Genomic DNA, 22,512 nt, shown 5'->3' with positions numbered 1-22,512 from the left:
ACGTATTGCATTAACGTAATACATCGTATCTGTTCGAATCCTCTGCAATTTGCTATAATTCGAAAAGAAAAAAAAAATATAAAGTAGAGCTGTATTGCCCCAATAGCCCAATATTTACGAATAATAATTTGTACACATTTTAAATAGATAAGATTCATGCAATCTTTTAATAAAAAGTGGACTCTATCATAAAAAAAAATTTTAAAAAAATCTATTCTTTATTGATGGAATCTATTTTTTTATAAAATCTACGTGAAATTTTATCTATTTAAAATTTATACCTGTCATTACTCATATCTACAATATGGTAAACCTGCACCAGTCATGGGCTGAGACTTAAGCCGGACTCTTGACCCAATATTCCAATGGGATAACATGTCTCAAGCAAGACTACTTGGGCTTGTAAATTGTGATTCTTTAATTCCAGTTGTTGGGCTTCAACGATGCTTCGTACCAAGGCCCAAAGCTGGGCCACCATAAATGGTGGTTAAATTTGCCCCACCCGCCAACTGCAAAAGTAGTGGCACATGATTCGCATTGACATTAGTTTATGCATATGTATATACAAAATTCACTTTTTTTATATATTTATTTTGCTATTTAAGCAAAACTCTTATATTGATTTATGCGTATAAGACAAAATAATAATAAAATATTATTATTTTATTATTATTAATTTTTTGCCTAAATATAATTTTATAGCATCCAGTACATGCATTAATACAATTTCATGCATCCAAATTTAGCAATTACATATATAATAAAATACAACAAATTTATATACACAAAAAATAAATCTCATGTGCTCATAAACAACACATATTAACATGTATTAATAAAATTTTTGTGCTAAAAAAAAGTTTGTAATGACAATTTAATACAAATTCCATGTATCAAAATCAACTTGATACAAGTTCTAAAAAGTTAATTTTGATACAAATTCATTACAATATAAATTTTTTCAAGATCATTACAACACAAATTTTTAGCAAAAGTATGGAATGAAAAATTTCAAGAAACACAAATTTCCAGTAGCAGCAACCACGTCCAACAACCACCAACAAATCCTCCAGCAGCTCCACCACTAGCAAGCAGCAAGAAAAATCAGCAACAACCAACAACTCCTCCAGTGGCTCCACCACCAGCAAGCAGCAACAAAAACTAAACCCCACCAACAACAAAATTCATCCAATCGATTGGTCCACCCACCACCAACCACCAACAAAATACAGTTCCATATAGAGGTAAAAAAAATGATTTCCATTTCATAGCAACCAGCAATACAACAATACCCAAAACATGTCACCACAGTAAAAAAAAATTATCAAAAATTGCATAAAACAAAGCATACAAATATGTACGAGATATTGCCTTATTCCTTTGTTCATTAATTATTTCCATTTGAAGATTATGGAAATAATTTTGTTGCACAGAATTCAAAGAACCAATATCTAATTTCATAATTTCCATATCTTTTTTCATTTTCTTTTGAGCTAATATTATAAATCTTTCTTCTTGAGCCTTAATTTAGATTTCAACCTTTCTCTTCTTAACAACCAGTAACTCAGAATTGTGACTGTTAACCTCATTACTGATTCTTTTCTCTCTAACATATGAATCTTCCTATCATGTGTCATTTCCCTTAAGGTGTCACTAAATTCATTATCTTCTCTTTCCCTAAATTTTCTTTTTTCTCTCTTTCCTTTTCAACTTTTTTGCTTGGAGGTCTCTTACACTCTACAGACATATTTTCCAACTTTTTCCCTAATCGTATTGAGTTTGGAGTACTACCTGAATGTGAAACATTGTCTCTTCTTCTTATGCTCTCCATGTGTGTTTGCCATTTCAGTTGGTGCCTCAAAAGATTCCAACAATAATCTATGGTGAAGTTGGTTTTTTGGGTCTCTCGGTACAAAATTTTTGCCTTATCAATCCACAATTTTGTTTAACAATCAGTAGGACAAATTATTAATAATTAGAACAATAACAATTTTTAAATGTAACAATTCTTTTAAAAGATTATACTTTGTTTAGCTCGGCTGCACTGCTTGAATGCATTCCTTCAACTTGGCCCATGAAACTACAAAATTTATTGACACATTTTTGAATGGTTGACCACTGATTTGTCAAAGAATTCATGGAACGTTCTTGACTTTTAGATTTTTTATAAGTAGAGTAGTAATTATAAATTCTACACCACAATTGTGTGGAGGTTTGGCCAGTCCCCCGTATGAAATCTATACTAACGTTAAGCTAAGCTGAAATAAGGAGAGTATCTTCCTCATTAGTAAATGACACACTCCGTTAGGATTTTTGTTTAGGTGCCCTTTTTTTCTGTTGGGGTTGTGTCGCTTGGACATTAACTAAAGCAACATCCATAGTAGGGTTGTTAATACCACCCTCACCACTTTCCAACAGTGTGATGAAGAAAATTTCTCATCCATTAAAGCGCTCATCCTTCAACAAAATATTGAAGGACAAAATGTTACTAAAACAGTACATATTAAACAAAACAGGGTCAAGATAATAGACTCATGACCAAACTTTTAGATTTATGGTTTTGTAGGGCTTCAATAACGAACCAAAGAGAACCAGAGTGCACTTGTTGTATTGTTGTAGACCATAGTTGAAAGAATGCATGGGTAAAATCATGTAGGTGAATATAACCTATGTGAACATTAGCATCAATATTTAAGACTGTGATTTTTAACTACAACCACAAAAGGAAATATGCTCCAAACACGTTATTTGATAATGGATGCAAATAGAGAAATTTGATTCCTTAGACAAACACAATTTGGAAATCATTTTTCAGTAAGAACAAAGCATGAGTTCAATAGCTAAAATTTACATGGAAGGGTTTTCTTTATACTATAACTCATCAAAGGACTAAATGATTGGATAACAACATCATTGAAACCATAATCTAAAAGCAAGAAGAAAAAATCTAATCCATGAGGTCTAAAATGAAGAAACCCTAATCTAAAACCAAGAACAACAAATGTAAGAAATAGCAGCATCATCGAAACCGTGAATGAATAGCAGCACATCGAAACCCGAATCTAAAAGCAAGAACATAAAATCTTGTCCATGAGGTCTAAAATGAAGAAACCCTAATCTAAAACCAAGAACAATAAATGAAGAAATAGCAGCATTATCGAAACCATGAAGGAATAGCAGCACATTGAAACCATGAAGAAACAGAGGGATAAATAGTTACTTTTCAACCTAGTGATTTCATACCTGAAATAGAGAGAGCCAACATAAAACCCAACCGTGACGAGTCCAGAGTCGTCGCAAGCTCCATCAACAGCTGTCATGAGAAAGAGGTGCACGGGTTTGATCTTCTGTTGGGGTTGTTTGAGTCGAGAGAGAGATAAAGAAGAGGAAAGCGTGTGGGGGGAGAAGTGAATGCTTTTGGGATGAAAATAATCTCGCTGGGGTGTTGGAGAGAGAGAGAAATAATGTTTAGAGATATATAAATACTGTTCATAACTACTTAAATATTTAGAGATTTAAAAGTCAATGTAAAGAAATTTAGACTCATATTATGCAAATATGACTTTACATATGGAGATGCATAGATCAACGTGGATTCTCTAAAGTGCTTATTGTCATATCGATTTCAAGATGGATTTACATGAATCAATTGGCAATTATTGGCCCTAGGATTATTATGGATTGGTGTGCCCACAGAATTGGCGCGCGTTTCCAAAGTTCCACAAGTTTGGGAAACTGCATTTGCAAATATAAAACCCCGCAAGCAATGGCAGTAGTAATAGTATACATTGAAGATTCTCTTTTTGCTTTCGCCTTGTCTTTCTCGTCTGTCACCTCCCTCTTTCTCTTTAGCATTTAGCAATCGGAATCCATCAATCCAATAGGAGAGAACCAAGCGTCTACCGGATCAGTTCCTGAATATCGATGGGAATCAGCACTCTTGCCTGTTTAATTTGATTTCACACAACGATAAGTGCGAATTACTCTTTTGATCGATCGCTCATCATCATCATCATCATCTTCTTCTTCTTCATCTTCCTCTAGGTCAAATTAATTAGCTAGTTTATTTGTTTTTTTTTTCCTTAAGATATGCATCTCAATATCTCATCGGCAAGTCAGTCATCTTTTTAATCAAAATTTCCTCTCGATATTGCTTCTAGCTCACCAGTTTTCTAAATTTAATGTCAGAAAACTCACCTTCTATGTGTTTTTTTGTTATCATCCTTATAAGGAACTACCGTACATTTATGGTGATTTTAATTCCCTAATTGGCGTACTTGTATTTCACTCAATTCACATTGTTAATATAATCAAATTGCAACGGCCATTGCATAACGTCAAGGTGTCTGTCTATACATAGTTTCAGGGCAAGCATAATTCCTGCTACCATCTTGCTTCCCCAAGCGCTTTGACTTATGTTTCTTTGTTCTCTCTTTCAATGTATATGTGTCACTAGACTGTTTGTGAATGATGATATTCTTAGCGCCTCTTTCCCGGTCCTGGCAGCTTTAACCTAAAATTGCTCAAATGGAAATTCAAGGAACTGAAATTACGAGGAAACGCATGAAACCAGCTGTATGCTCGTTTCTAAATTCTTCTCAAGAGTAGTTTATGGAAAATAAAATTACAAAATGAAAAAAAATCTCTTACATCTGATTTTTTCATATTTGTTAGATGGAAGAGAAGGGATTAGATGGAGCAGATTCAGAGATTGTAGAAAGGGAAGTGTTCCAGACAGACATTGCTGGATCTGAGGAGATGGAACTTAATATCAATCACATTCTCGAAAAGATTGAACGTTTCACCCAGCTGGTAGAGACGTCCAATACTTCATTTCCTTAATTACATTTTTTGTATACCATGTGTTTGTCAGTTTAATGCAAGTGATCTACATGCGACAGTAGTTTAGAATGCCCGTGAATCTCACATGGTGACTATTCTTTTTCTTGCCAAGCTGTTTCTACATTGTCATCTTCTCGTTTAGGTTTCCGAGCTGCTGGAATCAGGGAAGACAATCTTTAAGGAACTGGTTAATGAATTTGAAGAGCGGCTGATTACGTGAGTTTATCAAAATTGATGTAGCTTAAGAATTCAAAGCTGAAAATATAATAAAATAAATCGTTCAAATTTTTTTACCTGCAGGATACATAAGGAACAAATGGAGAAATGGCAGGAAGAAATTAAAGACTTGCGGCTGCTGGATGCATCAAATGAGGAGGCTAATGCTCTTCTGCAAAATGCTCGATTCTTACTACAGAATGCTCACATTGACTCTTGAAGGTGATTTCCTATTTGTTTATCCGAAGGAAATCATTTGTAATATATCACTAGGCAAGCTTGCAAGATACATGCCAATTCTGTTGTATTGAAAAGTTCTCACAAGAAAGTATGCTTGAATTTAGGGCCTCAATTATATTGTACTGATAAAATTTTCAGTCCAATGTTTGCCTGAATGTGAATAGACCAAGTCAAGGCATGCTTTGCCAAGTACTTAGCTGTTTCTGAAGATGTGGCTTGACTGGGACTTTAAAAATGTCTGAGCTCAGATATACTTTCAACTAGGCTTGGTTGGAATTGGAGCAGCTTGTGAAATCTTGGTTCATTAAAATGTCAAATCATCTCTTTCTTTTTTGTGAGGAGCTCTGAGCTGTTTTTTCTTATAATAGATGACTTAAAAAAACGAAACGTGTTTTTAAGTGCACACATTAGTGATTCCTTGTACAGTCAAAATACCACCAAGTAGATTTGTAGAAGACGAGTAGTCAGGTAAGCTAGTTGTCAAATCCATTAATGTGCACAAGCCATGCCAAGCTAGGGTACAGGATAAATGAACCCTGATATTTAGCAGTTGCATTTAAACTTGAACATACACTTCAAATAGAGGGAGAGTGTGGATCGCTTGATTGTAAAGATTGAGCAACTAGACCAGTTAAATTGGAGCTTCACTCCAGTCTTGAGTGGCTTGGTTTATATGAAGCCCCAGTCTTAAGTGTATAAATACTACTACCCAATACCTGGGATAACTTCTGCTTTGTTTCAGTTTAATGTTGTTAGAGGAACTGATGCTTAGGTACTTATGCAGGTTTTCCTAGACTGTCTGTCAAGGGGAGGGGCATTCATTCTATTTGGATGACATCAATCTAAACAATAATATGTTAGGCACTTTGGTTTGAACCATATGCTGCCTGATTAGTACTGTTTGAATTTCTTCATTAGGTACTTTTTAGCTTCATGCGATAGTAAGAAGTGCTGGTCCCACTGAGATGCACAATTTGTGAATAAGATTTTCACTTTCTGCAGTATGCAGGGATCTAGACTAAGCTGATCTTCTATATGACGTCTTACTTCAATATTTATTAGCACATATTTCTTATAATCTGAAAGAAGGTTTGCTTCATTCAAGTAATCGGGGCGCCATCAGTTCGGCTATACCCAAAGTATCCCATCTCTAGCTATCTATTTCCTTTAACTCTCGAACTCCTCTGGATGTGTCAGTTTCCACTGTGGAAGCTCTTGGCTGGCGATTCCTTTTACACTGAGATTTCAAAATTTCCCAAGGACTAGAACAAGGCATACCAAGCAAGATCGATGTACCAAATATTGCCTTATTTATGAGTCTTTTCATTGATTGCCAACCTGTCACAGGTAGACATGTCCCATCCTTAAGCCAACCATAGTTTTTTTTTTTTTTTCATTGCGCATCTAAGATTCTGGGAAGCTAAAGAGGAGAAGATGATTTATTGCCTTTTATCCTTGTTATTTTTCCTTCTATGAGTGAAATACCAATTTAATACCTGCACCCATAGTGGAGTGAACTCCGAAGCCCTCCCAAAATAAGCAGAGATGCCACTAGGCTGCCAGGTCTTTGGTACTTGTTGACAATTCCGTATAGTTAGGAACCATTGTAAATAATATTTATTCTCTCTTTTATTTTTATAGACTAAAGATCTCGAGTTTCTAATATGACTATTGCTTGTTGTGCATTTCGTGTCCATTTCTTTGTGCAATCCTTCAGAACTGTTTGTCAATTAAATTGCCCCTTCAGACATATTTAGTGAGGATAATCATTTGCCCTGATATTTTAATTCCGGTCTGTTGCCATTGGTCTCTCTTTCACCAATTTTGTTGAGATTTTATAGGGAGTTTACTTTTGCCTTTATTATATACATCAGAATAAACGACTATTTTGGTTTTTATTTTCAATGATGAAGTGAAATTCTGAATAGAGACAACTTATGATTAGCTTTTTCAAGAAACTTTCAAAAAGAAAATATTTCAATTTATGTTCCAATTTATTATTTCAGAAATGTTTTAGAACTTGAATTTGGTCTCGAATTTGTATGCTGAATGAAGTTTTTTTAGTTAGTGATTAAGTAAATATTTTTTAACGATATTATAAATTTTTATTTTTTTAAAATATTTATAATAATTAAAAAATATATGAAAAAAAAGAAAAGAAAAATAAAAAACCTTTTTTTGCCTTTTGGTTCTCGGGCTACATCCCTCGGGGATGTAGCAGTGCTCTTCTTATCTAACTATGTTCTGTGCACATAGCTTGTGCATGTATAGGTGCTGGGCAGTAGCTGTCTCTAAGAGAAGTTAAAAAGGATATTGATAACATCGAGGTGGATTGCAATATTTTGTCCCTGTGCTGTCCTAGCTTTAGATATAAGTAAGTGACGTTTGTAATTAACAGTAGATTGAGTAGAGTTAAATTGAGGTGAAAGTTGTTAGAATAAAATATGGTTATAAATTTTGAATATTATTATTATTTTAAGATTTAAAAAAATTAAATTATATATTATATTTTAAGTAAAAATTTAATAATAAGATGATAATCGAAGACAAACATTTTTTTGTATCGAGAGAAGCGTTCCACTTATTGATCAAGCTTACTAAAAGCGTGATCTAGATTTGGTGCAGTGTCCAAAATTATCGCCGTCCGTGGGGTCTGCTAGGGGATTCAAACAACATTCTAGGCAAAGACTCTGTATAATACTTCTAATTATAATATAAATACGAACCGCTATAGATGAAAGTTACATCTCGTGGCCCGTAGTCTCTGGTTTGTCTGAAGATTCGCACGAGGATTTTCCTTTTTTCTTTTGGTTACAAGAAAAGCCATGTAAATTAGAAATAGTTGCCTGATTATATGGATGTATTTCGAGTTTGTGGTGTGCAGGAGATCATCAGGGATTGCATCACCCATGTGCCAAATGGGTGGAAGCCGCCCATAAGACATGGCATAATATGGGGCACGCTATATATGCATGTCAAGAGCTTTGATTAATTACGTATTTAATCATATCTATCAAAGCTGACTTGTGCTATATCTTAATCCTCTTCCGCCATTCACATTCATTTTTCTTCATTTATATTGCAATTTCTTGATAAACAAGTCTCGGCAATTGCATGTGCATTGGTATGTATGTTCCCTCCAGGCAACCATAAAAAAACATTCAGGTATTGACTTTCTTTTATCTTTTTTTGTGTTGAATTGACTTCGATTTTCCATTAGCACAATCTTCTATTCTATCTTCTTGATTTGAATCGTTTATTTATTTTAAATCATAAAACTGAAGTTTGAAGAACAATAAGCATATAACTAGGAACGATAAAGAATAATAAATAATCCAAATGTAAGTTATTATATGGCTCGTTGGCAATCTGCACCTCAAAGGTGCTATTCATCACGTACCACGGATACCTTAATCAACTGTACGGGTGATATCCGTAGTTCCGAGCTTACTACAGACTCGGGACGTTTGAAAATAATTTTCATTTCATTTTATTTCTTTATATCAAATTTCATTTACTTTTCAAATATTATTTAAATATAAATATTTTTAAAGTGATCATTATATTTTCTAAATTTTTAAATAAAAAATAAAAATAATTCAATCTTATCAATTTTCAAAACAAAAATAATATTAAAAAATAATATTATAATAATATTTTAACTTTATAATATTTTTTATTTAATTTCTTCTCCATTCTTTTCTAAAATTTAATAAATATTTAATTTAAACTATTTTATTACTATTCACAATTCATCTTATCACTAAATTTTTTTTTTCTTATCATTCATTCCACCCGACATCCTCAGTCGGTGCTTTCTAAACGTGACTACTACCTGGAGTACTCTCTTGCGGCCGATTAATGGGGGGTTATAAACTTATAAGTGGTGTGAATAGGCTTGGCGGGAAGGCCTTTTTTTCCCCTTCTTTCTTGATCCATTCACATTGAATGTGTAAGATATTGACTAGCATATTCTCGCATAACATGGCTTAACAGTTGATTTCAAATTCTACATTTGTAATCATCTTTTTGAGACTATTTACAATTAATTAGGGTCTAATGTGACTTAAATGTCTGGTGATTGCGGGATTGCATATGCGCGAGGGACTAGCCAGAATAAAATCATGAAAATACTCTTGAAAAAGAAAAGAAAAATTGTTTGCCCACACTCTTAACGTGTAAATTAAACAATTAAAAAAAATTAAGGTGCCGTTTTAATAATGAATTGAGATGAGATGAGTTGAGATAAAAATTGAATAAGATATTGTTAAAATATTATTTTTTAATACTATTATTGTTTTGAGATTTGAAAAAACTAAATTATTTATTATATTTTGTATGAGAATTTAGAAAAGTTGTAATGATGAGATGAAGCACTTAAGCCTCATTTGATACGCAGTTCAGATGAGATAAACTGTTTTATTAAAAGTTGAATAAAATGCTATTATAATATAATTTTTTAATATAATTTTTACTTTGAGATTTGAAAAAGTTGATTTTTTTCTTATATTTTGTGTGAGAGTTTGAAATTTTTTTAATGATTTTATGAGATGAGATGAGATGAGATAGTTTGATTTTGTATAACCAAACCAATCTAATGTATCCAAACGGGACCCAAAACTTGAAGCGACAGGTTTTCATTATTTATATGATGAGTGATGTATTTATTATGTTAATAAATAAACTTGTAAATAATTATTTTTTGTTAAATCTTCTTGACAAATTAAATGGAAAAAAAAAAATTAGCACCGACTTTAAGAGCTGGTTTCCAACTAACCAGCTTCTCTTCAATTTGGACGAGTAAACCCACATTTGCTACTACATTTATTAAAAAATAAAAAATAAAACTGATATAAGCAACATTTAATATATATATATATATATATATATATATATATATATATATATATATATATATATATATATATTGAACCACCGTCCGTCAACGCATTTGCAGTCATACTACTTTTGCATTCTACATTCCCTCAATAATTCTTATCAGGTAGCCGTCCCTAAATAGCGTTTATAAATAACTGAGGAACTCGGCCATCTTCAGCATCAAAGCAAAGCAAAGCAAAGTATAAGGTGCTTTTTTCGAGAGATAAGAGCTAGAGAAATGGAACACCGGCCGATCAATGCATTCACCACTTTTATCCTGCTTCTTGGGGTATTCACCACAAAATTCACAGTAGCATTGGCTGCTTGGCTGCAAGCCCATGCAACTTTCTACGGCGGAAGCGATGCTTCAGGAACCATGGGTCAGTCATCATGACTTACTCCTTATCGATCTTAGCTACAATTTCTTATATTTCCGGCCTGTCTCCCCATTTTAGAACTAATCGTGCTTAGCTGATTGTTTTGATCTCTACATGATATCAGGGGGTGCGTGTGGTTATGGAAACCTCTACACAGACGGTTATGGCAAAGAGACTGCAGCTCTGAGCACGGCTTTGTTCAACGATGGCAAGTCATGTGGTGGTTGCTATCAGATTGTCTGTGACGCAAGCAAGGTGCCCCAGTGGTGCCTCAAGGGCACCTCCATTACCATCACTGCCACCAACCTTTGTCCTCCGAACAGCAACCTACCCAATGACAATGGCGGCTGGTGCAATCCTCCCCTCTCACACTTCGACATGTCTGAGCCTGCATTTGAGACAATTGCCAAATACAAAGCCGGAATAGTTCCTATTTTATATCAGAAGTAAGTGTTTATCACGTCTAGCTAATTTGCTTGAAAAAAAAAACGATGCATGTCGAGTATTTAATGTTGATGTCTTTGAAAACTTGCATAAAATTTACGATATTAATGTTTTGGCTAATCAATTTGCCAGAGTCGGATGCAAGAAGAGTGGAGGCATTAGGTTTGCCATCAACGGGAGAGATTACTTCGAACTGGTTCTCATATCCAACGTCGGAGGAGTTGGAGATATCTCTAATGTTTGGGTCAAAGGGTCGAAATCAAGTAAATGGGAAACCATGACAAGAAACTGGGGTGTGAATTGGCAAAGCCATACCTATCTCAACGGTCAGAGCTTGTCCTTCAGAGTCCAAACCAGCGATGGACAAACACGCACAGCTTCGAACGTGGTGCCTTCCAATTGGAAGTTTGGCCAGTCCTTCTCCAGCAAAGTTCAATTCTAGATGGTGATTCAATATATATACATGCAACGTGTATATATACACACACGATATGTTTTACTTTTCTCCGTTATTTTCTCACTAAATGTGAGATTGTTTTTCTTTGTTCTTTTTTTAAATTATTTTCATGGTCGTGGCTCAGTGTTTTGCTGTGTAGCCCACCAAGATTGGTAAACTCTATATACAAATAATATTGTAAGCAGGAAAAGGCGACGCGGATATGCTCGTTTGACATAAATAAATATATTTAATCCATATATTATACAAGCTGAGAATTTATTTGCACTTTTTTTTTTTTTTTAGAGTAAAGTGAGTAAATATATGAATTATATATAAAAAAAAAAATTAATTTTGTTAATGATGAATCTTAATTTTTTTTAAAAGAAATATGTGGTGTGGATTGTGCTTACACAACTCATATCTAATTTTAGAAATAAGATCCGAGTTTTGCTCTCATTCCACAACACCTGTACATCATTCACTCTTTTATAATATTATATTATTAAATTAATTTAAAATTTGTTTAAATAAGATATGTAACTTATCATATGGCATCTAATTAAATTATCAATTTTATTTGAAGAGAGTAGATTCATTAATTAAGGCTATTGGATGTCAAAGGAAGTTATAAAGATCAGCATGTAAATTATTAAGAAAAGTATTACAATCATGAAAAAATTTCATACAAGTAAACTTACAAATTAATAGATTTCATGTCATGATAAAGTTGCGATGTGCTTATTGATTCAATGTATATATGTGACTCAATTAGTTATATATATATATATATATGTTCTTTTTTTATTTAATAAATTTAATTATTCATATGCATTGCACGGGCCGGCCGTTAGTTAGGTTTGCGAACTATTGCACAGAGGCTGCCACAGAATATTATTCCGAGAAAAAAGATATTTGCAACTATCTTATCCCAAGGGATATTTTATACAATACAATATAAAAAGTGGAATTAATGGAGAAAATTAATTAATATTATTGACGGTCGACACTATTGCCTATATATTGGGTAGTAAATCACCAATAAGATGGAGATCAAAGATTCAAACAGACGAAAAAGATCACAAATCCAAACCCAAAACCAGAACGTTTGACGAGAGAGAGATAGTTCACTGCCGGATAGGTTCCATATGTGCTAAGTTATCAAGCAGCTGATAAAATCCATTTACCTTTTCTTAGAGGCGATTAGATTCCCCGAGATCCCATCTGTTCCATATTTTAGACAGATTGGGATGTCTATGAGGTCTAAAGGACCCATAACAAACATTTTTTTAAGTGCGTGAAATATATATCTAACCATAAGATGTACAGGAGGATCCCATAACATACATCCGGAGAGTAATATAACGGAGACTTCGACATAAACGAAAATCGTGCATGCTGACCGCCTTACAATCACATAACACCTGCAAAGACGCATCAAACATGCTGCAATTTCATCGAACCACCTTACCTTTCCTAAGCTTTGCTGAAGGAAGTGTATATTGCCATTCCCTTGGCAAAGAATGTCTCTCTCTGGTTCAGTGTGAACCGGTAATGCCAGAAAGCAGAGAGAGGTTGCACATCAATGCATAAAAAGCATTATAGGAAAGACAATTTTCCTTCCTCTCAAACAAAGTTCGTGAGTTTTCCTCTGACAGCTATTTATAAAAAGATTTATTGGTTTTACGCACACATTCTACTCGTTGACTATTAAGATTGAAAACTTAATAAACAATCTAATAATGTAATAAACAATCTAAAAATGGATCAACGCCCAGAGTACTATCTCGATAACTGCTAAAAAAGAAAAAAGGATTTAGACCCATCTGTTGTCTACGGCATTATAAAGTTACGCAAATCAACTCGAATAGGGTACACCAAAAATTAAAGGCAAAAACAACTTCTGCAGCAACATGACTTGTGTTACGCATTAACAGCCGGGAGCTGCAATGTAGATCAATGACAGATCATAGGACAAACCGGTACAAAAACCATTCTTGAAAGTTAAATGTGGCAGGCATTGCAGCAACAACCAAGTGCTTGCAAATTATCTCCGCATCACACGGTGGCGTTCTCGTTTACGGAAGCGATCTAGCATGAACTCATCAGTTGCAGCTTGCCTCTGTACCGCTCCATCCGTAGTGGTCTCATTTTGTTTGGAACCAGCGCCATCATCTGGTAAACTTCTGTCTTTGTACAGCTCCGGATGTTCTGCAGGTTTCTCATTGTTTAGTAGTAGCGGTAAAGGGTTCAAATGATTAAAAGATGTGCCATAGAAAAGTTGAATGCAAAGTTGACATTATAAAGCAAAACAATCAAGACTAACTGGCCTTTCATTTCCCCAATTTTTTGGGAAGTCAATAAAAGCTAATGTACTCACCAAAAAGAATAATAATAATAGATAACCAACCTCTTCTAAGTTTTTCTGCATAATCCCTGCCACGTTGAAAATAATCAGCACTGTAACTTGCGGGGATGGTAAATTCTGACTTTGTCCTACCCATGAGCCTCTTCTCTTGTAGAAGCTTTTTAGCAGCCTCTGTTTCCTCAATATTTCTCAACTTGTATCTGTAAGCAATTAAACCGAATACAGAGACCCAATTAATCATGGAAAAAGTCAAATAATTTCTTTCCTTTTCAATGTGGTCATAGACATGGCTGTGTTTTGATGGCAGTAATGTATCTTAAGGCTAATTGAGCGCTTTGTTAAAGAAAATACAAAATAACTCAGCACTCCAAATATAAAAATGAGCAGGTGTATGATTGGAAATAATCATTACATAATACATATGTTCTGTGGAAAAGGAAAGAAAATTGGGCATACTCGATAGGAAGCTGAATCTCGGCAATTCCAGTGGTCCACTGAGTAGAGCTTTCTTCTGAGTTTCGTCTCTTCACCTGCAAGGAAAGAACCCAAAGCAGATTGAAGTTTTACATAGTGCAAGGCACTGAGAATGTCAAAGAAGGAATTAAGTAGTTAACTCTAGTAACTTGGATATATATGCATGCTTCCTTATGTCTACATTGGTCCAATGAACATGTCAGATGCTTTTGGTTCACGAAAGATATTGAGTACAGAAAGTATTAGATATGAATAACTATGTATCCATTGATTAAAGAAAGTGTATCCGTTGATTTTTTTTTCTCGGGCTATATGCACCAATAGGCCAGCCATAAGCATGGGGGGAACACTTCAGAATAAGATAGGATATAGAAACGATTGATCAAGGAAAACGCTGGATCAGTCACCTTAAGATGGTCAGGAATCTTGTACAATTCATCTTCAGCACGCTTTAGGTCGTTCTCAGCTTGGTCTGTGGAATCAATCGTCCTGCCCCTTTTCTTGGCCAATTCTTGTTCAACATACTTGACCCTATAAAAAAATTTGAAATTAATGTAAGAAAAATTACAAAGGAAAACACAGAGATACTTCGATCATATCGTACGAGATTAAACATATCCTCCTAGATGTATCCATAGAAGAAAAAGAGATAAGCGGGCATACATATTGGGATCTTCGACCATGACAGCAGTTTCCTGGGCGAAATTGTCGTGGAGAACCAGGTCTTCCTTCTCGGCATCAGTGGCACCGCCCGCGTCGGTCTTAGCAGCGGCGCCATGATTATTACCGACTTTCGCAAAGCCAAGCCCAAACCCGGCACCTACACCGCCTGTTGTTTGTGACGATGAAGACGATGCATTGGAAGAAACTGCAGGGATCCCGGACTTTCTCTCCCGCTGTTTTTGCAGGAATTTCACCTCCTCCAAAACCATCCTACACTCTCAATCAGAGTTGGGAGTTTTTGCATTGAATAAATGGAAAGAAAACCTAATGTTTAGCAGCAAAGCAAGTAATTAAGTAGAAAGGAAAAGGTACCTCCTTTCTTGTTCGTCGTCTGATTTGACGATAGTGTCTTCTCCCTCCCCATGTGATTCGTCCTGTTGTTGAATGGGAGCACCGCTCTTCCGGAAATTCTTCTTCTTCTTCTTCGCCTCCTGCATCGAACTCGCACAAACCCAACCAGGAAATACAGGAATATCCAAATAGATTTCTTTGTTTCCTGCTGTCTGTGATTTTGACTGCTAGGGCTTGATTTTGGGGGAGGGATTTTTCTCCTTGCTGATGATTACTGCTCGATCTCCGTTATGCACCCTCCCAATTTGGGGAAAATCAACAAATCAACTTCACTGTAGAATTACAATCAGTACTGATCATTCTGCACAACATACTATGCACATTTTAATTTGTTTTTTTTTATATAAAAACTATATTCTATCGTTTCTGTACCATATATCACACATAATTTTTATAATTAATTTTTATAGTTTTTTACTTTATCAATATGTAATATATAGATGATAAATAGAAGAACTCAATTAGTTTAAAAAAAATAAAATTAAAACAAATTAAAAAATAAAAATTAATAAAAATAAATATGATGTATGGTATGTGATATGATGAGAAACAAAACTCTTTTTTATATATTTATTTATTTTTATTCTAACTAAACTAATTGAGCTGTTCTATTTATCATTCATACACCACATACTTGTTATAGTCCTCATGGAAAAAAGAAAAAAAATATTAAAAGAGGTAATATAACATCCAGGCCAAGCACCAAGTCCAATCTAAGCACAAGTGCTATAAAATTTTTCTTTCGGGTTAATATGTATGAAAAAAACATTTGATTTTTAATGAGTAATTTTAGACTATGTTACAAGCCCAAAATTTATTTTGATAAAGTATGAATTTTATAAAATCTTCTCATGAGCCAAGTGAGAATTGACACGAGAAATTTTTAGAACAGTTGTATTATTTTTAGAACTTGAGATGAGGTCATGGGAATTTATCGAATACTAAGCCCATTAGTATGTATTTATTTCTCAACCCACAAAAAAATATGGACACCAGATAAATTATTTAGAGTACTCTAACCAGACTAACATATTTGTTAAGACTATTCATTATCTAAGATGTGGGCCCCCTAACATTTTGGAAATGGATCCAAAATTTAAAATGCACGAGTTAAAGCCCAAAAGTACTTCATGAGACCCATGCATAACTGGTAGCATCCCATGTTTTGTAGCCCATGGCCAAGCCACTAGCCATGCCAGCAATGTCAGCCATGTCTATGGCCCATGCCATGGGCCAGCCTAGCCCACGCATGGGCTCATGCATGCCATGGGTCAACTTGGCTCATGTCAACTATGTTATTGTTTATTATTTATTTTAATTTAATTATTTATTTTCTAAGGGACCTATTAGGGGTTTCCAAATTGTAATCCTTATAAATAGGACTCTTAGTCTTTGCATTGTGATCTTTTGGCAAATTCCCTATAGGAGGATTATTTTATTTAGGAGATCAACCATCGGTGTTAGGCACTTAGACTTTTTGGGTGCAATTCGTGAATCTCAAAAAGAGAATCACACCTTGCAATTCGTGAATAGGTGTGATTCATTTATCTTGTTATTGTAACTTGGTGCAATTCATGAATCCAAGTTGTTGTTATCCTTGTTTTTATTAAATTATCAATTCATTACGTTTATTTCAATTATTGTGCTATCCGTGAATTATTAGTTGATTTGTTACGTCTTGTTCATTCAAGTTCTTAGATATTTTACTTTGTTCTTGAGTGTTCATCATTTTGTTCTTGGTGTTCATTCTTCCATTGCTCATTTGATCCTTCCATACCCTCATTCTTGACCACTAAAGTGTTTGCCACTTTCTATAAATTATTCCCATCATCCAACTTGCCCTAGCCAAAGTCCACTTCCCATATTTGGCTTCCATCTATATTCGACCACCATATTATTTCCTCATTCCATTTTGCCTTAGCCGTGAGTCTCACTTACCATATGTGACTTGTCCATAAATCTTTCTATATCCACAAAATCATAGCCATATACTACACTTACCATATTCAACCACACATAAGCCTCCCCTCCACAAAAGCCTAGCCGCCCACCTCAAGCCCCTATAAGGTAACTCATTCCTTTTAGGAGTCTTGACTTCCTCGCATTCAAATTCAAATCCCATTTCAAATCCCGTAATTTAAGGAATTGTAAATCCTCTTCAATTTCTTAAATCACTCTTCTTAAAATCTCTCTAGTCAACCATTCACTTGCCATCATAGCCAAACCCAAATCCTCCATCTATCCTAAAAGATTCCTCCATCTTAGAATATTTCCATATCCATTTCAAATCATCCAACCCTAGCCAACTCCCTCCAACTCGCCAACCCTAATCTTACCATATCCATTTCGGCAACCCTAGCCATCCAACATCCAAAACCCTAATCCCTTATCCTTAGCCACGACAACCCTAGCCTCACTCTTCCACCCCATTCCTAAACCCTAGCATCATCCTAAACTCCAATCCTAAGCCAATTCTTCCCAATTTCGAAATCAACCCTAGCCACCTCACAAAACCCTAGCTACACTTCACTATACCAACCCTAATTACCATCCAAGTGGCCTAAACATCAAGGACACCCTTTAAGCCGTCCACATTGCATCAAACACTCATAATCATCACTTAGATCATCCAAAACCCTAACCTCACCTCACTCATCCAACCCTAACCCATCATCTTGGCGCCACACTCAAGGACAAGTCCCTAGCTGCCCACATTGATTTGCCCTCCCTAAACACTTAGCCTATCCAAGTTCATCATCATCTCCATCATTCGATCACCCAAACACCAACCCTTTGTGCAAGGCAAGCAAGTTGGCAAGGTCACTCGGTCAACATCCTCACCAAAACAAGCTCGTGGTCCTTAGTGTTAGGGACAAGACCAGGGTCCCTAACATGCATAACTCCATGCACATAGGTTTTTTCATTTTCTTTTGTTAAGGTTACCAACTGCGTGTATATAGATAAAGATCACACTCCACAACAGTTTTCCACACGACCTTAGCTCCCCTCCTATGAAGACGTAACTACCCATTTCTCTATAACCCTGTGTCATGCCCATCTCCTTCCACTAGGATTACAATTTAGAGTCCTCTTCTCATTAAAATTCCTAACCTCTGCCAACTGCTATAACCACGTAGCATGCATGCTGTTTCCTTTCGCTGCCTTAAGGTACTTAGTACTACATATATATATACATAACATATATGTGTAGTTGCACAAGTGGTTCCACTATGAAGCTCCCTTATGCGAAGTTTGACAACCTCCATGAAGACCTAAGTCGCTGCATAGTGAAACCAGCACCTAGCCTCCACATCTCAGTCATCAACCACCACAAAATAAGCCCACATTGTCCTCTCCCTCTAATCCCATGCATCGATTTCTCTTTCTCAAGGACCTTTTGTCACAACAACATCTAGCCCCATAGATGGGTTCCTTCCCACCTCCATGCCGACAACCCCACTGCCAAGCTCCTCCACACCTTCAGTCTTGGTGGTGGAACATATATTTTTGGTTTTGAATAAATAAAATTATATTTATGGAAAATTTGGAATACATAAATATGTTATGGGAGATGGTTTGGGTTACAAGGGTTAACTCTCTAGACTTTCGGGATCGGGGCGTTACATGTGGTGTGTGGGATGTAAGTACAATTAGTCTTTCCTATTATTAATTATATTTTTATAAAATAATATAAATAATATTTCTTTTAAATTTTTTTAAAATATAAAAATAATTAAGACATTATTTATTTTTTTCACCTATCTATAATCATGCAAAAATTATAATAATTGATAATATATGAATAAAAATTTTATTAATTATTTATAAAGTACAAATAATGCTCTAATATTAACCTATAACAAATTATAATAAAAATAATGTTAGATATAAATTTAATGCGTGTAAGTTACTTGACAAAATTGAGATTCGCTATAAAAATGTGTTTTTTCAAATAGATCTCACTTTTTTTTCAAAAGATTTTCGTAGAATTTATGCGAGATTTGCACAAATCAATTTCTTATAATATCATTTGTTTTTAAGAAAATTATTTATATAGTTCTAGAGTGTAGTGTACTTCCTTTGAAAAAGTATAAAAAATTTAGGATTTATGTGAAAAAAATCAACTTTTTTAATGTTAGATCAGATTACTTTCAAATTGAGTGAACGATACTTACACACCCTACTCTTGCGTTTAATGGAATTAGTACTAGCATTACTCTTACTCTCCTTTTGACATTCTTCTCACAAAGCGCATCTATATCTTCCAACCGTTTTGAATATTTTATTTACGAAAAATCTAAAATTGGCCCACCCTTTTTTTTTTTTTTTTTGGTGGGGAGGGGGGATTGGGGGGGGGGGGGGGGGGGTGGGAAAGACATCCCAAAATTATAATAAATAAATAAAAAATCTCCTAGGCCCTTCAAATTATTTCAACCATTTTTTCCTATCCATACCATTTCTCGAACACATGATATGTGACATATTATTAAGACAATAATGAACATATGACATGAGTTATCAAAGTGCTACAAATAAATAGATAAGATAAATGAATTAAAGATACATATATACACACACACTAGAGTAGTTTAAAGTTTAGAAACTCTTTTTTAGTATGGACTGGATATGCATGGATGCCATATCATATCAACCGTTTGCAAGGTTTATTTAAATTAATCCTCCGATTCTCCACTACACCACATATATATGAGGGTGGCAAGATAAGTGACGGTTCCGCCATTAATTGGCAAGGTAAGAGGTGAACTGCCAAACCCTCTCCAAATCATTAATTGTTTATTATTTTCATGAAAAAAATATATTCTTCAATGAGAAATAATTTGTACAAGCTCCAAATAGATAAGTCTGATCTCACACAAGTCATTGTAAAAAAATAGATTTCACCTAAAAAAAATATAAAAGAAACTATTCTTTATTAGTGAGACCCACTTATTTTACGAAAAGTTTGTATAAAACTTATTTATTTAAGTTTTATACTAGAGATTACTCTTCTTAAATTAGTGTGTAGATTACATCTAGTAAATGGCAACATGACATATTTTAATTTAAAAAATAAAATTTAAAATTTAAATCTTATAAATTAATTTTTAAAATTTAAAGATGTAAATAGTATTTGAGAATAAGATTACTCTATTTTTATTTACATTTCTTAATATTTTACAAGTAGCGTGGTTCAATACTGTTCTAGATGGCAAACGATGGGTAACAACATTTTCTTTAGGATCTTTATTTATTAGTAGCATGTGTGGCGTTTGCACGATATATTTTCTTTTTAATTGGATGACTTTTCAACCTTCAACATCATTGGTTTATCAAAAAATATGGGCAAAGACATTATTACCACCTAATCTCATGGTTGCGCTTACTTACTTCATAATTAATAATTGGTTATGTTTGGTTTTCAAATTCACTTGAGGTCAATTGAGTTCAGTTTAATTTTAAATTGAATCTAATATTTAAATATCTAACTTTCAAATTAATAAACTCATCTCAACTCAAAACCTTCTCATACGTGAGACCTATAATATTTTTCAAGTTAAAACATCTTTATACAATAGATTCACAACCTTTTTTCAAATTTTTATAAAAAGTATTAAACTCACATTAACATTTAAATATACTTTAAACTCAATTCAGATGGATTCAATATAACTCAATTTACTATTTAACTTATTACTATTTATAAAAGACTCAATTCAACTAAGCTCAACTTAACATCCAAATAAAACCTTAAACTGCTGAATGTGAAATCATGCATAAAAGAAAGGAAGTTCGACTTTCTAAGTAAAAGCTGCCAAATCATCAGGATATCATAGTTTCATTGAACTAGATAATCATTGAACTAGATAGCATACCAGATCATTCATTACATGAATCGAGTTCTATTCAAAGATCGTCCCCAATATATGATCTAGATCTACTAGCTAGCCATATTCATCTCTGATCATATATAATATGGATCAAAAAGTAACAGTAAGATTGGCCAACTTAAGATTTTCTTTGATTTTTTCAATCTGTTTGATATCCACCTGAAAGGCCAAAGACAACACATCTTCCGGCAAGGGGGGTGTTGCCGCGAAAAGTGATGTAGCAATGACTTGGTTGCCGGGCCCTTGGCTATCGAAGACCGAGATCATAGAAGCGTGCTCGTCGGCGGCGTCGTTGTAATGATAATGGACGAGAGCCTTAGGGAACACAAAGACTTCACCTTTCTTGACGGTCTTGGAGATGAGCTTGTTTGCTGTGGTGATGAAGCCTACATTCATTTGCCCCTCCAGAACGTAGATAAGCTCGGCTGCGCGCGGGTGCAAGTGAGGAGTGAAGCTAGGCCCGCCGGGCAAATAGTCACTGCGCGCCACCGACAACGCCAGTGTGTTGAGGCCTGGAATCTCTCGCACGCTGGCCAACGTTGCATTGAATGTCCCAATCGAGGTGTTGATAACATTTGGTTTAACTAGGCCACCGAAGAAGAAATCATCTGCCGTAACATTTGCATCGTCCTTGCATACAAACCCGTTCACTTTTATGTCTGTTTACACGCATGAATGAAATCAGTACGTATATAAGAAACAAAACATTTGACTATTCTAAGCATTCAAGCGAACCTTTTCTCAATTCTGTCTTTGATACGTACCAAATTAATCAAACATCATATGTACCTGAAGAAGGAACAACAGCAACACAGATATCCTGCAGGGAGTCAGGATCGGATCCAATAGTGCTGGGAATTGCAGTAAAGATGATCAAACATGCAAGAACGTACTTTACCAACATGCCTGAAAATTGCAAGAAATTATTAGAGATCGACTGATGATCGAAAGTTTGGTGGAAAGTTTGGTTGAATATGGTGGAAAGTTTGGTTTGAATATGGATATAACGAAGGGGCAGCTGCTTTATTTATATGCAAGTATTGAATAATATATTAAGAACGGATAGATAGAGTTGTTGGGTTTGCTTCTTTTGTAGTCCCACATCAGTGGGATTAGATAAGTGGGACAAGGCTCCTCTGTAAACAGTTTGGCAGGTTTGGGGTGAGATAAAATATAAAATTCTATCTCATCTCATCTTATTATTATATTTTTTTTAAAATTTACATACAAAATATAATAAACAATTCAATTTTTTTAAATCTTAATTTAACTTTT

General features: G+C 34.6%; 4 protein-coding genes across 13 annotated transcripts; 2 read left to right on the top strand and 2 right to left on the bottom strand.

The window, feature by feature from the left end:
* Positions 1 to 3,619: 3,619 nt before the first annotated feature.
* On the top strand, positions 3,620 to 6,728 carry LOC121260372. Of its 10 annotated transcripts, none has more exons than XM_041162223.1 (6): positions 3,620 to 4,044; positions 4,189 to 4,250; positions 4,507 to 4,575; positions 4,675 to 4,812; positions 4,985 to 5,058; positions 5,143 to 5,533. In XM_041162223.1, exons 3-6 carry the CDS (start codon positions 4,528 to 4,530, stop codon positions 5,276 to 5,278), a joined length of 396 nt encoding a protein of 131 aa, XP_041018157.1. In that variant the 5' UTR covers positions 3,620 to 4,044; positions 4,189 to 4,250; positions 4,507 to 4,527; the 3' UTR covers positions 5,279 to 5,533. The 10 variants fall into 10 exon arrangements, with proteins under 10 accessions (XP_041018157.1, XP_041018150.1, XP_041018156.1 ...); XM_041162220.1 differs by having other exon boundaries at positions 3,622 to 4,044; positions 4,457 to 4,575; XM_041162216.1 differs by adding an exon at positions 6,083 to 6,728 and having other exon boundaries at positions 3,620 to 4,575; positions 5,143 to 5,280.
* Positions 6,729 to 10,297: 3,569 nt separating this feature from the next.
* On the top strand, positions 10,298 to 11,705 carry LOC121260369 (putative expansin-A17). Its single transcript, XM_041162213.1, has 3 exons — positions 10,298 to 10,556; positions 10,678 to 10,999; positions 11,130 to 11,705. Exons 1-3 carry the CDS (start codon positions 10,415 to 10,417, stop codon positions 11,437 to 11,439), a joined length of 774 nt encoding a protein of 257 aa, XP_041018147.1. The 5' UTR covers positions 10,298 to 10,414; the 3' UTR covers positions 11,440 to 11,705.
* Positions 11,706 to 13,262: 1,557 nt separating this feature from the next.
* LOC121260368 (protein COP1 SUPPRESSOR 2) lies at positions 13,263 to 15,723 on the bottom strand. The gene is made up of 6 exons (XM_041162212.1): positions 15,311 to 15,723; positions 14,939 to 15,208; positions 14,683 to 14,806; positions 14,258 to 14,331; positions 13,844 to 14,001; positions 13,263 to 13,644 (listed from the first exon to the last, which is right to left on the bottom strand). Exons 1-6 carry the CDS (start codon positions 15,433 to 15,435, stop codon positions 13,481 to 13,483), a joined length of 915 nt encoding a protein of 304 aa, XP_041018146.1. The 5' UTR covers positions 15,436 to 15,723; the 3' UTR covers positions 13,263 to 13,480.
* Positions 15,724 to 21,183: 5,460 nt separating this feature from the next.
* Positions 21,184 to 22,298, bottom strand: LOC121261709 (germin-like protein subfamily 2 member 4). The gene is made up of 2 exons (XM_041164203.1): positions 22,027 to 22,298; positions 21,184 to 21,896 (listed from the first exon to the last, which is right to left on the bottom strand). Exons 1-2 carry the CDS (start codon positions 22,139 to 22,141, stop codon positions 21,328 to 21,330), a joined length of 684 nt encoding a protein of 227 aa, XP_041020137.1. The 5' UTR covers positions 22,142 to 22,298; the 3' UTR covers positions 21,184 to 21,327.
* Between the last annotated feature and the right edge of the window lie 214 nt (positions 22,299 to 22,512).

Source organism: Juglans microcarpa x Juglans regia, chromosome 4D (assembly GCF_004785595.1).
Source record: "Juglans microcarpa x Juglans regia isolate MS1-56 chromosome 4D, Jm3101_v1.0, whole genome shotgun sequence".
In the NCBI taxonomy this organism is placed as follows: domain Eukaryota; kingdom Viridiplantae; phylum Streptophyta; class Magnoliopsida; order Fagales; family Juglandaceae; genus Juglans; species Juglans microcarpa x Juglans regia.
Note: the sequence above shows the minus strand (reverse complement) of the source record. Positions and strands in the feature narration are given on the sequence as shown.

Bases quoted from the DNA above. Each gene is read 5' to 3' on its own strand.
- LOC121260372 (XM_041162216.1), top strand. From the start codon at position 4,528: ATGGAAATTCAAGGAACTGAAATTACGAGGAAACGCATGAAACCAGCT. The intron at 4,813-4,984 runs GTAGAGACGTCC...CTTCTCGTTTAG, and splicing joins TTGAACGTTTCACCCAGCTG to GTTTCCGAGCTGCTGGAATC. The intron at 5,059-5,142 runs GTGAGTTTATCA...TTTTACCTGCAG, and splicing joins TTTGAAGAGCGGCTGATTAC to GATACATAAGGAACAAATGG.
- LOC121260369 (XM_041162213.1), top strand. From the start codon at position 10,415: ATGGAACACCGGCCGATCAATGCATTCACCACTTTTATCCTGCTTCTT. The intron at 10,557-10,677 runs GTCAGTCATCAT...ACATGATATCAG, and splicing joins CGATGCTTCAGGAACCATGG to GGGGTGCGTGTGGTTATGGA. The intron at 11,000-11,129 runs GTAAGTGTTTAT...TCAATTTGCCAG, and splicing joins GTTCCTATTTTATATCAGAA to AGTCGGATGCAAGAAGAGTG.
- LOC121260368 (XM_041162212.1), bottom strand. From the start codon at position 15,435: ATGCAGGAGGCGAAGAAGAAGAAGAAGAATTTCCGGAAGAGCGGTGCT. The intron at 14,807-14,938 runs GTATGCCCGCTT...ATTTTTTTATAG, and splicing joins ATGGTCGAAGATCCCAATAT to GGTCAAGTATGTTGAACAAG. The intron at 14,332-14,682 runs GTGACTGATCCA...CTTTCCTTGCAG, and splicing joins AGATTCCTGACCATCTTAAG to GTGAAGAGACGAAACTCAGA.
- LOC121261709 (XM_041164203.1), bottom strand. From the start codon at position 22,141: ATGTTGGTAAAGTACGTTCTTGCATGTTTGATCATCTTTACTGCAATT. The intron at 21,897-22,026 runs GTACATATGATG...GCGTGTAAACAG, and splicing joins TGCTGTTGTTCCTTCTTCAG to ACATAAAAGTGAACGGGTTT.